A 15,560-nucleotide genomic window follows, 5' to 3' on the forward strand; every position below is an offset into this window, starting at 1 on the left:
ACAGGATTCCGCACGCCCTCCCAGAGCAGCTTTGTTCTCCGAGTTCAGCTCACACCTTATGTGCTCCTAATGAGTACAGCAGCCATACAATTCCATCTCATTTTACCTTAGAATAACTTTCTGCTGCATCAATAAAAAGAGTCAGAGCTTTCATCAGCAGTTTCTTCAAATTTGCAACATCCTGAAGAGATTCCTCTGAAATGGGGGAAAAAAAAAAAAGAATAAGTTATTATTTATAAAGGGGAGAAAGCAAGTTACAAAAATACGTCCTGGTATCAGGTCTGTCTCTAGTGTTGTTTCAGAAGGCAACAAAAGACTTAAAAAAAAAAAAAAAGGTATTAAAAAAGTGTGAAGAAACAGTGATGTAGGTTCAGTCAGTGGACCAAAGGTATTGCTGGAACCCAGTGAAGTGACTGAAGAACTGAAAAATCCCACTCATACAATTGTGGTAGACACGAGCACTGGCTATTACCAGACGAACTCAGAGAACCACGTAGCACAGTTTCTGGTTTAGCTGCCGTTGCGGTTCTGGCTAACTGCTCCACAGCCAGATCTCCATGCTCCGTGCATTCTCCCGGCCGTACAGGACTCGCTAAGTTTAGACGTTAACGAGTTCCCTTACGCAAACACAAAACCCCCAACACTTTGTATGTACACTTCAGATAAAACACCACTGTGTCACATCCTATTAAAGCCAGGAGAACGTGCGTGCGTCCTTACCTCCTCCCATGCATGGTGTGACAGGAACAGCACAGGTAAGAGCCAAAAATCTCAACTCTTTGAGAAACACCAGAGCAGCCAGACACACTGCTAAGTACGAGAACACCCCAAGGCTGGCAAATAGGACCCTCCTTCCACCGTGGAAGTTTAATGGATACCAGGACAACACAGGCAATCCTACATTTACCCATCATGTCTTTCTTCTGAAACAAACTTGTCTGTATTGCTCGGTTTCGCTGTTTGCACTCACCCCATGGCTGAGACTCAATGAGTTTCAGCTGTATGCAGGCAGCAGCCTCGTGATTCTCCCCAATTTCTCGGCACATACTGAAGCAGAGGGCTATCATGTTGTGCTTCTCGCTGTCCCCTGGGCGACAGCGCTTGATGTAATCCAGCAGAGCCGTCTTCAGTGTCCCACTCTGCTCAGATGAAAGAATACCAGATTAAGATTTGAAGAGCGTTATTTTAATTCACATTTTGTTACCCACAAGCGAATCTGTTCTGGCACAATTTTCCCAAAAGTGACCATTACCTTCTTTGAGGTTTCTCCACCCTGTTTTAAAACATAATGGCAATATTATACCTGGGCTTAACTGCATCACATCAAGTAAGGAAATCCAGCACCTATGCATTCATGTATTCACGTTAAAATGTCAAAACTGACATTTGCCTATGACTTTATGTTACAAGAAAGCTATAAATATTTATGATTTTTAAAAGCCCGTGAAATATTAACTGGAAGTAAAACCCAAGCAGGGCATGAAAACTCCAAGTAATATTCCCAAGCTTGAAGTTTCAATGCTGCTCTCGTTGCAGCACTGAACTAATTAGAAGAAACCTGTTAAACTAAAACCAGAGTAAAAGCCAGAATTAATTTAATACTATGAAACTTGAATAACACTTCCTACACTCCACTAATGAAAATCCCCAGATAGTTCCACCTTGTGGTGTAAATACCAGTTTCTGATGTAGCCACCAGTTCTCTGAAAGTTTCCTCCCCTTTATCCCCCTCCACCTACCGGATCCAATTTCTTTCTCATGAGCACTTCAAAGTAGTGCTTCTCGTGCAGCAGTTCAAATATGTAGGTCATTTCATTGTATCTGCCAATGCCAGTGAGAAGACGAACCTGGGGAAATGACAGTGTAAGCATGAAGCTCAAAGTAAAGCAGAAAATCCCCTCAGAGCAGTCAGTGCTGCGTGAGGCCAGGGTGCTGCGCTTGTTAACACAGCTACACGGCCCGGTGAGTTGCGTTAGGCAAGCAGATGCTCCCTTAGAGCCACGGAGGGTTTCTTTTCAAACCAACCCACTGCATCTTTTTTGCTGTGAGGTGAAGGATATAATTTTACCAAATAAAAATATGCAGTGAACCTTTTAGCAATGAAGGGCATGCTTCAGACCCCAGGAGTCCTTTCCAGGCAGGACGCGAAGATGCCCGATAGCCTGGTAACAGAAATCATCACATTTCACCAGTAGCTGAACTACTCTGACATTCCCATTCTGATTTACTACATCGTTGCCACCTCACCACTCCGCTGCCTCCACCTCTGTTGTTCCAGAGAAGTCTTCTAAGAGCTTCTGGGACATAAAAATCATCACCGGCGCACATCGGACCAGACACCTGCTTTTACCTTCTAGGGACAGGCAGGGCAAGACCAGTCAACCAGAGGGGAAAGGCTGGACTCCAGTCTGCCACCCACCCGCTCACGAGCAAGGTTCTTTCTAATGCGTGCATGGAAACCTCCACAGAGCATCCGGATAAACACCCGGCATCAAAGACACGTACCACAAGTCCGAACTCTTCGTTGGGCGCCAAATGCTCATCTGTGAGCAGCCGTGCTGCTTGGAGGACTCGAGTGATTCCTTCCATGTGGCAAGTCAGACTAAAGCAATTATGGGCCAAAATCAGCAGTTCTGTAACTGAAGAACAGAACACCTCAGGTAGTTCAGTTAATAAGCTGAAGAAGTTAATTATTATGCCTCTCTCCAAAAGTGATGCCGTCCCTGTGGAGGATACGCAGTCTTTCCAGCTACAAACAGCAGGACAGGATTAGGAAGTTGAGCTATTATGGTTCTGTCCCATGCAATTTTAAGAAATAACAGTTTCTATAACAGCATGCATTCAGTCTGGCTTGTCAATCTGCAGGAAAATCTGGGTTTTTTGGATAATTTTCTGAAACGTTATTTTATTCACACACAAAACTTCCAACCTCCTCCACCAAAAGCTGATGGACAAACATAAGAATACATCAGCAGCCCACCAGTACCAGTCAGCTCTGCATTTGGAAAAGGAAGGCCACAAGTTGTGCATCTGGGTTTGAAAAATCGTTCATGAATTCCATGCACTAAACAAATGAGGTAAAACAGCGCATCTTTGCGAACTCCACTTTCCATGGACTCAGTAACAAAAGATCTAGAAAGTTAGTTTAACAAATGGATAAAGCAAGCAGTCTCTAACTGTGATTAATACCAAGAAAGTCTCAATATTCTTCTGTAACACACAGCTACAGAAGTTCAGGGAACTCACTGACTGCATTTTTCAGCTGTTGGCACAGAAAGTCTGCATTTTGTTTGGAAAGGAAACTGAGGCAACGCTTAAGCAGCACGCTTATTTACTGTGCGTATACCCAGATCTACTGATTCGGTATCAAATTTGAAACCAGTAACAGAGGCTTCCATCAGCACTGCTTTTATTCTTCATGACGTGATGTTAAACCAAGCAACGCCATGGTTAGTAACACACTAGTTACATCAAGCATCACTCGCCATTTACTTACTGCACGACAGCTCCCCACGTGGCACTGAGGAAATTTTATCCAGTAACTTCATGCCAACCAGCGTGTGATCCTGGCACAGCTTGGCGAGCTGCAGGAATGCCTGACTCTCAGCTGCAGGGTTTGAAACATGTTTCTGTCCTGTGTCCACACAGAGAGAGAGTTGTGTCACAAGTGCTAACTGTTCAGGAGAGATTAGCTGCATTAACAGCAAAACCCAACCAAACCACTGTAACTTCATCCAGATGGACTCAGGGCTTAGAACTACAACTCTGAAGACATTTTTTACTTTACTGCTTAAATTTAAGAATCAGATACTACTTCTTTGCCAGTTCAATCCACTGAAATCCTACTGAACAACTGCATTGCTACTGTAATTACAGCTACAATTTCACAAATTCAGCAGGCTGCCGCTGCTCCTCTGCCTTACACAACACAATTCTGACCCAGTCGCTCTGATTCACACTCTTCCATGAACCAGTTCAACCCATGAACTCAACAGAAAACTCTTTTTTTCTGGATTTGTTTTCTGCTGGGTTAGCAAGCTGACTCTTCCAAAGGAGGTGCACCAAATCACCGGAGCTAACCAAGTGAACTGGCAGTTCTAGCGGCAGGAGTGCAGGGCAGCGGGGCGGAAGACAGCAGCAGCAGAGGAGAGCACCGCCGGACTCATGAATCTCCTCTGATGGCTCACTGCTTCTCGTGGAACTTTGTCATTAATGTTGGGGCAAATTAGAAGTTACTCAAATAGAAAAGTCCCCCAGATAAACTCCTGCTGTTTTGAGGAACATGCCTCATTTCACAAAGTCAAAAAAAAGGGAAAACCTTTTTGTCACACTTCACAAAGAAATTAACATAAGTCTTTCCAAGTCAGATTATGTGGGGCTGCAAAGATCATGGTTAAGAAACTCAAAAAACCCTTCTTAAAAAAACCATTAAATTTAAATCCATAGAAAATAAAACCTTAAACACTGCAACACCACACTGCATCCAAAAATAACTAAAAAGACACATTTGTATGAAACCTTATACAAGGTGTATACGGTTTACAAACATTACACAAGAGCTGCCCAAACATTACTGACTATAATTAGCACTCAAATATCTCAAGAGCAAGCACTGTTTTTCAGACACACAAATATCACACTTACAAACCAAAACTGCTAAAATACAAGATCAAGCCTCTTTACTACCTTTTCCTTCTGAAGAGGCCAGTAACTCCTGCATGATTTCTTCAGCCACTAGCTCTGCCACAGTTTCAGGCTGGAGGCCCTGTGTGGTGACGAACGCCTGAGCTTTCCTGCATCTGTCGGGCTGACGGGACGACAGAATTGCTCGAAGCACTTGTTCAGTGTTGCGGGCTGCGATTTCACTGTAGGAGCAGTTCAGTTCCTAAGAAACACACATACACTCAGAAGACTCTACACAGCAAAAATTTCAGTCCAGAACATATACTGACATTATACATATGATATATATAGATATGATTAAGAAGTACATCTTCTTAACGATGAGCTGATGCAAGAGGGGAGTGCTGGAGAAGCAGACAAAACTCCGTTTCCAAAAACACAAACCAGTTATCAGTGCCTTCATCTGCGTGCCTTCAGCATTAGCGCTCTCCAGAGCAGGACGGCACGTCTCCGTCTTTGAAGTTTAATACTCACAGAGCTGTCACCATGGACAGAGATGCTTTCCTGAACCAAATATAAACCTTACACTTAAAATACCTAGAAGACAGACAGGAATATTTCCTCCCAAACAAAGAATTCTGGTTTACTACATAAGTTCTACTTATGAGGTTCCTTCTCCTCTTCTCTATGTACCACGAACTCTCAGTGAAAAAGATAGACTAGTTTTCACATTTGCTACATTTGGAAGAGCAGCTGGTGAGGCTCTGCAAACGCTCTGCCGTAACATACTACAATTTTACCAATGTTACACATCAGTTGGATAATGCACCTCATAAACACAAAGATCAACTCTTAATTCAAAAGTATGGCCATCCAGCTTCAGGCGAGGAGAATATGGGTGGTGTAAAAGGGAGTAAGCCAGTCTTATGACTACTACTTAGTAGCTCAGACCTAAAGCACTCACTCCAAATATTCAAGGAATTAAGAATTCTGTAGGAAAATCTAAGAATCTCTATGATATAGACAATACTACTATTTTCAGCACGCATGCTGCTGTTCTTCAGTCAGAAAAAAACTAATGCTGTGTTCCAAAAATACGCACCAAATGCCATGGAAAGCGGTTCTGTACCCTGAGAGAAGCGTTCAGCAGCACCTTCTGGAGAAGCAGAGGTGGGCTGCTGGCAATCACGAAGGTGAAGGAGCAGAGAGGCAGCAAACAACAATCGGCTACTTCTCGTATCACTGCCCGGGTCAAACCACTTGGAACTTACTAGCCCGTGCTCTGAGCAGCCGCTGGGTAAAGAGCTGCCGCTGCGTGGAGCCTGCGGAGCGCTTCTCTGCTAAAACTGCTAAGGCAGCTGCTATCTCTCTGTCTACTTCGGGGTGGGTGTTGATTATGGAGGTATCCCACAACAAAAGCCCAAAGCCAAGTTCTAGATGAACAACATACGCTTGCAAGGTTAGAAAAAAGTCACATCAAAGCGACACAGGCTGAAATCTGGCTTAGTGGGGTCAGAGGCAGAGGCCTGGCAAGTCTGGGAGTTGAGTTCATTTCCACACCTCATGCCCAGGAAGCACCTGGGCATTTTTTCCACACAAAGCCCTGTTACTTTCACCCTCTGAAGCTTTGGGCACCTGATGGGTACTTTCACCACTCTTTATCCCTTCCTCCACAAACTTCCACAGCACAGCTTGATAAATGACTTGTTTCTCCAGACACATACCTTTGAAAGTTCATACAAACAGAGAACCTGTCTGCAGTAGTTTCTGCCATGGACACATTCATCTATGAGAGCCTTCAGACTGGTAACAACCTGATCGTCTGCAGATGGAGCCACAAGGTGTGTCCAGTCTCCTAAGCTCGACGCTGGAAACAAAAATACTATAAAGTCCTTTCTCATAAACACAGGTAACACCAGCAAGCCTTAGACTTGGAGCAAGACTCCGGAAATCTGTAGCAAATATATAATAATTTCTCAGCCTTTGAAAAATGAACTCTCTGATACCTCTGATTTCTTTTTTTTTTAAGGTTTATATGTCAGAATACAAATGAGTCCAAATATCCACAATAACATCTCAGATGTAAAATTCCTAAGCATAAGGGAGCACAAGGGTTCAGCAGTCTTTCTGATGGCTTAGGCTTCATTTATTCTCTTCTCTTTCTATTAAGCTTTATACATGTTTGTATTAGAAGTAACGTTCCAGCTGACAGCTTTCTCATTCAGACTTCATAAATATGCAGAGTACTTCAACTATAAACATTATTAGCCTTAGCTTTGCTATTAAGAAGAAACACTAAACACTTTATAACGTACAAAGCATTCAGAGAAACACATTAATTAAAGCATTTCCATGTTTCAGCCCCAGAAACACACTGAAGATTTATTAGAACGTGTATTCCAAAAGCAGGAATACGGATGAAGTTCCGTGCTACTTCACTGGAACAGAACTGCGAACCATAAAAAAAGGAACGGTTACCAGACTATAGACACTGCATGCAGAAACACCCTGCCCGAAGCACATACAAGCAGTGTATATTAGAAGGCTTCAAATTCCTTTCACTAGAGGATTTATGAACCAAGGAGATAATTCACTGTCATGAAGAACATATTTCCTACAGACATTCTGGGGGAAACCAACACTGTAACAAAAGAGGAAGAATCCAGCGGAACCCCAGCAATGTTACTCGTCAAGTGGCTGAACTGGCCAGTGTAACTCACCGCTTGGGACTCTGCTTTGCTGAGATGCACTGCTTTCAGTCTTCTCTCTTGCTGCAAGGAGAGTCTGAATATCTGTGTGCAATTTGTCTAGACCAGTCTCCCCTGAAGCCAGAGCTCTGCAATGCAACACCAGTGAAACATCTCTGTTGTAGAAATGGAAATACTGACAAACACGGCTGGCTTCATGCACGCTTCCTCCATCAAGCAGGCATCCAATCAGAAACTTGAGCGATTCCTCCTCCTCGTTAGTCAAGGTCTGCTGAGACTCCCCGAATGCAAGACCCTCTAGTTTTAAGTACTTTGGTGTGTTCAGAGCAGGTAGCCTTGAAAAAGAAAACTCCTTAGCTAACTTGTCAAAGGTAAGATCCCCGTTCACTACAACGCGGGAGGAAAATCTTGACTTGTCTGACCCCTCATCTGGGGATGACATTTGTTGTGCAATGCGACAAATCCAAATCTGCTTCTCTATTTCTTCTAATTTGTGCAGCGACACCGAGTCGTCCTTGGCTAGCCAATGGCCAGCTAGGGTAAGCAACAAATGTCTCTCCATAATGCTGTTTATCTTCTCATGAGCTAAAGATTCAAATACTGTGTTTGCCTGATTTAAAAAAAAATCAGATGCAGCTTTGCTGGAGATTGAATTTTTCATGAAGTTGTCGTTACATTTTTTCCAGAATTCAATTCTTGTCTGGTTTTGATGCCATTGTCCAATGTCTCTTAAATGACGTAGATCTCTCAGAACCTGCAAAATTTACAGAGGTTTTAAACAACTATCTTTCCAAAATAGAAAAATCACACTGGATGGCCAGAATACTGAAAACCTGAATTTAGAGTACGTGTCCCGGTATGCAACAAATCCATCTATTTTTCTCACCAAATAAAACGGATTGTAGAGCAGGTTAAAACAGTAAAAGAATAAGGAAAGCTACACCGTCCTTTTCAGCTCAGCACTGATAGTCAGCTTCTCTGGTGTACTTGCACTTAAAATAAAAAGTAATTTGAAGAAAAAATTGTACTTCAGGAAGGCTGAAAAGTCACATTCTCAGTGCTGCCAGTAATGGAGCATTAAGAGGCGGATATCATGACTTAGCTATACTGTACCTCTTGGGTAACTACATTGTCCACAGGCAGTTCAGCCAGGGCTGCTACCTCCCGCGCCAGCGAGAACATTCCTTTTTCTTGGAGCTGCTCCAGAATCGATCTGCATTCGCTCTGAAATGTCTCCATATTGGAACTTGTTAAGATGGAGCGATTAATTGATATGGAGGAATCCTTCAGGGTCTCACTCAGGGCACAGAGTTTCTTCATGTAAGGGCCTGTTTTAAAAGAGTACAAACAATTAAAGGCAGCTGAGGAATTAAACCTGAGGAAATTCTGCTACTTATTTCAGTACGTAACTCTGCCAGAGAAGGAGCATAGCTTTTACACTCTAAAGCTTTCGTGGCACTGAAAATAAGCTCTAAACCCATAACTAAAATCCTTCTGTAGATAATCTGTGCACTCCTCACCAACACTGGCACGTACTCGCTCTCCCACACAGACTTACACACAGTTACGTTTTCACCACTGCAACTCACCACAAGGACCAAGCCTGGTTATGTAAGTTCTTACACAAAAACAAACCAGTAGGAATATACTTGAAGTAAACATTTTCAGCAACTTCAAAAACATTGCCTGTGGTCTTTAGATTAAAGCCCTAATAACACCTAACAGGAAGCTGTATTTACCGTCGAGTAGAAGACTATCTGCTGCAGCAAACAGCTGTAAGAGCTTTCCCAATTCATACTCCGTTCTGCATTGCCGCAGCATCAATTCAAGCAGAAACAATGCTTGTGACTCCAACCACTGCACAGGTAATTCTGACGCTGCTGCTGGTTCATCTGCACTTTTAAGCTGTGTAAATAAAGATTTTTAATTGTTGGGGGTGTTTTTTGCAAATATATTCTGTGTTTTGGTGGGAATCGCACTGGAAGCAGAAGGTCTACCCAGATCTACCTCCTCCTTCCAGAAACAATGAACTGCCATTCCCCAGGGGGCACGGATCCATCACTGACGTATGTCTGACTTTGATCTCAAAGTAATACATTTTATGACAAGGTGACCTTACTCCTGATAATCGTGGAAAAGATAAATGCGCAAGACAGATGAGAAATGGACAGACAAAATAAATTGCTAGATGAACAGCTCTTGTCACGCAGCTATACACTTTCTAAGCACACCCACTCTGTGAGCGGTGTATAGGAAAGGAAACTGATGCAGCCTCAACTGGAACTGCAGGAAGGAAAATCAGTAATGGCATGCAATGTTAGTTACCAAGATATTCAGGGAGCTAAAAAGCTGTGATGGAAAGGAAAGAACTGAAATAACTTGTGAAAACATCTGCACGCGACAAAGAATGAACACTGCACAAGACCATTTTGGGCCTCTTCAAACCAACTGCTAAATCAGTGTTTTAACTGAAGTGTGTAATTCAGCTCACGGAGTCATTTTCAAGGAAAAGTCTACACAATTTCTGACAACTACCAAAACTAAACCAGTATTTCAGAAACTTTGAAACATATTCAAAAAAGCTGTCTGTTTCAAACAGACAACCCCTGTAAGTCACTGGTCTGTCAGCCCAGCATTGATGTGCCCTGGTCAGTACAGACCAGAGAACATCCCACACTTACCACAAACAATTCGATCTACCAACAGTGGTCCTACCTGAGTCAATGCCACCCTTCAGACAGTAAACTGCTCAGGCAGAGAGGATGACATTGTATTTCATTATGCTCGTATCAACGCAAAACAAAGTGCTTTAGAACAATGCACTGCGGGTTTTGAATTGTCAAAAACATTTTTCCATGAACTGCCAGCAATAAAGAGAATCTGTTGAAATGTACTATTTCACAAGAGCTCCCAGGTCACTCCGAGCACACCCTTTTCATTACTGTGACACACGACAGTAGATGCCTATCCCATTCTAATATGGGAAGACCTAGCCAAGGACACCTAGAGAAAATTAATTTGCTTACTTTTGTGAGACTTTCCTGAAACTCGTCCAGTTTGGTTTTAGCTTCACTGTATTTTTTATAGTTCATACACAGTTCATACATCTCCAACATATACAGCAAAGGGGAATCCTTTAAGACACAAAAAGAGGTTATAATTCTGTCCTAAAAGTACCTCGATAAACGTAGAATTTGTCTTCATCAGTACCAGAACAATAAAGTTCTAATTTATTAAAACTGTGTGCACGGTTGACACATGATCTACAAATCTGTAACAGCTGGAAGAACTTTCAGTCAAATATTTTCTGACTTGACTGGGATTTTCAGTGGATTACATCCAGGTTATCTAGGCCCCAAATGGCAAGACAGAGGAGTAATCTACAGGCCATCTCCTCCCCAAGATGATTCGAGACACACTCAAGCATACCACTAAAAAGGCATTACCTTACCTTTAAAAAGAGCTGGAAGCCATTTAGAAGTGTTTTACTTTTTTGCTTTCTTAAGAAGACCTTCCAGATAACTGACAGGTCATGAAGATCCCAGTCATGGTTTTCTGCTGAGCTCTGAATATGGTTTGTTGCTTCATCTCTGGTACTATTATCCACAGTCGTAATCATCCAAACACAGAGACAATGAATAATGTTTGCGTCCTGTCAAATGACAAAACTGACGGCTTTATGATAACCAGAGACAAACATCACCTCATTATATGTCACTTGGCCAAACGTATCATACTACTCACAATTACTACAAAAACTGAGAGAAAACCTCAACGAACACAACCCACATACCTACCATTTAACATCATTATGCACAACCATCACTTTTTCATTACTTATTCCTCTAAAAGATAAATAACTTCACCAATACTCACTTGGAAACATGCTGCTAAAACACTCAGAATGGGAGCGTGCTCTCTCAGTCCTTCAGTCAAAAGGTAGCACGAAGGGCTGGAGCTCCCCTGACACTGGAAGAGGATTTTAAAGAGACTATCTGCGCATTTGCTCTTGAACGCACTGGCAGCACTGTTTGCAGGACTCCCTGCATCAGGACACAAAAACAGTAACTTCTCCAACGCCAGCATCAAGTGATCTTGTAAAATGGGTGTGAAATCTTGAAGGACAGAAATGACCTAGGGAAACAGAACCAAAAGCATCTATACAGAGTGAGATCCCAAGAGAACGGGGGGAGGAGGACTGAAGCATTACACACACAGAAAAGACAAAGAAAACACACTTCCAATTTGATTTTCTAGCGCATTTTTTGACATCTAGAGAGGAAAAAGTGTTCTGTAGGTGTGAATTATCCCAATAAAATATTAAAGCTCATCCTTTTACAAGGAAAGTCTAGTTAGCTGCTGTTGTATAATTACCTATTTTTCTTTTCAAGACAACAACAAAGAGATCCAAGTTAAAATCCTGGGCCTGCTAAGTATCATCTTACTGGAATCTTCCAGTTAGCTTCCTCACATTACTTTTCCCAAATTGCTTTTAATTTTTACTTATTTGTAACATTTAATTAATTTTTAAATTATGTTCAAAGCAAAAATTGGAAGACTTAGATCCTCAAAAGCTTAAGTATCTTTACACAAAAATCAATATAAATTTTGAAAGGAAAGATGAGTGGCTTTATTAAAACTTACATTGAACGTAAGGTAACTCTCCAATTAATACCCAGTAACTAAATGATTTTTAAAACCAAATTAAACTTACAAACAGTATGAGTATGTAATAATTTAAAATATATTTAAAATGAAAATTAAGTCCCTTCTTGGCAAATACTTTTGGGTCCAATTCGCTTCAAAGAAACACTCAATCATCCCTCTCGGAAAACTGTTTTCTCCACTACTGATTAATAACATAAGATTTTTCAAACAGGGAATTTTTTTACTAATCTTCTCTTGTAATAGTTAGCTCTCATGCTCTTAGAAGTGTATTATTATACCTGCTGAACAGACAGCTCCCTCTGGATTCCATTTCCTTTGTCTTGTGTTAGCTTGTCACATACCAAGAGGGAGAGAAAAGTAGAAAAGTTGGGAAACCCAGTTCTAAGGGAAGGACTATCATAATCAGAGGATATCAAGCATTCGGAGACAACTTCTACCTCCCTGGAAGCTGATGAGGCTTCAATTTTATGTTGTCTCTACAATGCGATATTCTCCTGTTACAACAACCTGGTTTTTCATTATCTTTTTTTTTTTCCCCAACATCGCAGACAAAGAACATTCACGATAAATTCTATCTTCATCTAAAATCATACACAGAGAGCTTACCTCATCTGGCCGGTAGCTGTACAGCTGGGTTTGGATGATGAACTGCAGCCAGTCGTTGGATTTGGCACATTCCTTTAGGTACGATGTACTCAGTCCAATGTTATGGAGTTTACAGAACTGCATTACCAAAGACCACTGCCTTCGAGCATCACTAGATGTCCTGCATGGAATTCAAAGAGCTTCAGCTGTAATAAACTGGTATTTATTTGGGACATTAACTACATATAGACTCGTAACGTAGTCTAAGATCCACTGCCTGCAAATGGCCACATCAGCACTTCCACTGAGTTCACTACAGATCAGGGCAGTTCCCACTGTGGGAGCTTCCACGCTCCACCCTGTGGACATTCATGCCACCAAGGCAGGTACATCGTCCTACCTTGACAACGTAGGCCTTGAGAAGTCACCAACAATGTCACCCCTAAGCCTGCTGCAATAGCCCTATGGAATGGTGAGCCTAACACGCTGACTGCGCTTCCTTATTCTCCCCCACATATATCTGTTACCTCTGCTACCTGAAATACCAAGGCTGTATTCTAAACTCAATTATTGTTGTCCAGTTTACTGCAATAAAACACACAGAGATCTCTTCAGTATTATCTGAACACATAAATGGTAAAATTCAGTGCTGAATCTCAATTTGCCAGCATAATCCTTTAAACCAAGTTTTACTCACTTCTTTATTCCTTGATGCTCAACTGCATCCCAAAAGGCTTCTTCTAAGGAGATAAGAACTGCTGCTGCTGCTGCTTTTTCACCGTCAGCCAACTTTGTTAACTTTTCAACTGTTTAAAAGAAAGCATTACTATTTCTGAGATGCTATTTGGGATTAGAGTAAGGGTAATATTTTCAAAAGTACTAGTATTTTCCTAGTTGAGACAAAGAGACACCTGTGGACTTAGAGTTAGAAATTCAACTTTCTGAAGTTATTCCTAGGGTAAATTTAATTTCTGTACAGCTTTGAACGTCTGATTTCACTGCAGCTGTAAGACAGTCTTCAAGTACAGAATAGAAAAGAGATTTGGTAATGTCCCTTTGTTTAATCCTCTAGGTATACTATCACAACATTAGCCTGAACCTTACTAAATAATACACTGAGCCTTAGGCAGCTGTTCTGCAGTGTCTATGGGATACTCCTGCATGTCATATTACAGTTTTCCTGCCTTATTTGGCATGACAGGTTCAAAATGCACCTTCAAAATTAGTAAGAAGCAGGAATAAAAGAAGGCCAAAATTCTCAGCTCTTCAAAGGACAGGATGTCTTTACTGCACTCATGAGAAGTCAGGCACCATCTTTCAATCCATCTCTGCTTCTCTTCCCAATAATGACATAGTACCTTATAATAAAACAAACAAAAGACATCCTTACCCAAAGATTCTCTTATTTGATTGTGCTGAGATTCTTCATTTCTAGTTCTGTAACTGAAAATCATGTTTGCAACTTTAATATCGACCCTGAGTTTGAGGCTGTCGAGACCGAGCAACTCTAGAAAACACACACAGGCTGCTCCTACTGAAGGTACGCTGAAGAAAGAAAGAGCTAAAATATAGGCTTCGTTTCCTGCTTGCTGAATCCTGAAACAAAAAGAACACCAGTTAGCATGTATAATTTCTAACCAATTTTCAAACACAAATATTCCCCACGTAAACAAGTATCTACAAGGTTTACTGAACTCATGGACTCAATTAGCATGAAAGACATTTACAAACCAGAAGTTTGATATTTATAAAAAAATACAGGTATGGGAATAAAATCTCACAGATGATAAGCACACAGTTTGCAAATTAATAAACATTAACAAAAACTAAACCCAATGCATTTGATCTTATAATCAGCAGTTTTCATGCAGGAAGTCCTATCGCAGAGTTTACAATCCAAGCACTGCAGCATCAGGAACCTGAAACCAATCTGTGGATTGCAATAAAGGCACCCTAAAGGCTTCTACAGTAGCTGGCTCACTGGTCACCTGAATTTTCTCCGGAGTAGTAACTGAAAGAGGTACGTATGCTTGTCTGTCTTTTAAACTGTTAAGTACTTCAAGTCTACATGAAGGTACGTTTTCCTTTTTGCCCAAATCTTAGCTGTTTACACAACAGAAACTGGTTTGTATAGGAACGATGAAAAGAAACACACAGTGACTAATACACAAACAAGACATTCTAAAAACAAACAGAGATTTGTTCTGATGTAACTCCTACTACTTTTGAATATACTTAATAGTAAATTTCTACATTCAAGCAAGATGTGTAATTTTACTGTATCCTTTTGAATACATGACTTTGAAGCTTCAGCCAGAAATGTTAATTCCTTCAATCTCCAGCACATTATCTGTCTTAGTAATGTAACTAAAGCAGTGCCATCCTTAGGAAATGTCAAAAAAAAAAAAAAAAAAAAAAGGGCATATTTTCTCTACAAAGTGATCTAGAGGCTCAGGTCCCTAGAAGGAAAGTCTACTTGTGTTTGATATGACTGTAAGATTTTTTCATTCCTTCCTTTGATTGTGTAGATTTTATTTAGGTAATTCAAAATAAAGCCCACCTTCTTTTAGGCGATATTTGATTTCTATCCTACTCAATGCGAGACTGAACAGACTCCTAGAACACCTAAAATGTCAAGCGATGCAATGCACACCGCGTGTTTGCTGCTGGGGAGGATCAGTGTTACTCCATGGGCTAGGCTGTAACTTCAAAAGAACTACTCAACTGTCATTTTTAGAAGACTTACAACTGTTTGGGGGATTTGCTCTTTACTAACTGCTGGACCAAGAATGTCCCAAAAGCAAATGACGGACGTCCATGGTGCAAATAGTACAAAAAATCCAGTCGTTCCATTATAGCGTATTTGTTCACCAGTTCAGGGGATGAAAAATGAGGAAAGTCACTGGACGCATCTAAAAAGAATATCACCATCATTATAAGCAGATAAACAGTTGAATTAAACCCAGAAAATGGCTT

General features: G+C 41.2%; 1 protein-coding gene across 6 annotated transcripts in view; it reads right to left on the reverse strand.

Annotated features, from left to right (window-relative positions):
• SPG11 (SPG11 vesicle trafficking associated, spatacsin) overlaps positions 1-15,560 on the reverse strand; it is a 43,677-nt gene that overhangs the window by 12,427 nt on the left and 15,690 nt on the right. For all 6 annotated transcript variants that reach the window (XR_015259864.1, XR_015259860.1, XR_015259862.1 and 3 more), the window contains exons 21-37: positions 15,331-15,496; positions 13,975-14,180; positions 13,282-13,390; positions 12,606-12,765; positions 11,208-11,465; positions 10,783-10,983; positions 10,358-10,465; positions 9,071-9,236; positions 8,445-8,659; positions 7,344-8,085; positions 6,348-6,490; positions 4,687-4,885; positions 3,497-3,634; positions 2,506-2,639; positions 1,740-1,847; positions 971-1,139; positions 107-195 (exon numbers count right to left, since the gene is read on the reverse strand). Coding sequence is in view for 1 of the 6 variants with exons in the window: in XM_086756995.1 (XP_086613121.1) it covers positions 107-195; positions 971-1,139; positions 1,740-1,847; positions 2,506-2,639; positions 3,497-3,634; positions 4,687-4,885; positions 6,348-6,490; positions 7,344-8,085; positions 8,445-8,659; positions 9,071-9,236; positions 10,358-10,465; positions 10,783-10,983; positions 11,208-11,465; positions 12,606-12,765; positions 13,282-13,390; positions 13,975-14,180; positions 15,331-15,496 (3,311 nt within the window). In the remaining 5 variants the exon portion in view is untranslated. The remainder of the gene's footprint in view (positions 1-106; positions 196-970; positions 1,140-1,739; positions 1,848-2,505; positions 2,640-3,496; positions 3,635-4,686; positions 4,886-6,347; positions 6,491-7,343; positions 8,086-8,444; positions 8,660-9,070; positions 9,237-10,357; positions 10,466-10,782; positions 10,984-11,207; positions 11,466-12,605; positions 12,766-13,281; positions 13,391-13,974; positions 14,181-15,330; positions 15,497-15,560) is intronic.

The sequence above is a fragment of the Chlamydotis macqueenii genome, chromosome 12 (assembly GCF_036417535.1).
Source record: "Chlamydotis macqueenii isolate bChlMac1 chromosome 12, bChlMac1.mat, whole genome shotgun sequence".
In the NCBI taxonomy this organism is placed as follows: Eukaryota; Metazoa; Chordata; class Aves; order Otidiformes; family Otididae; genus Chlamydotis; species Chlamydotis macqueenii.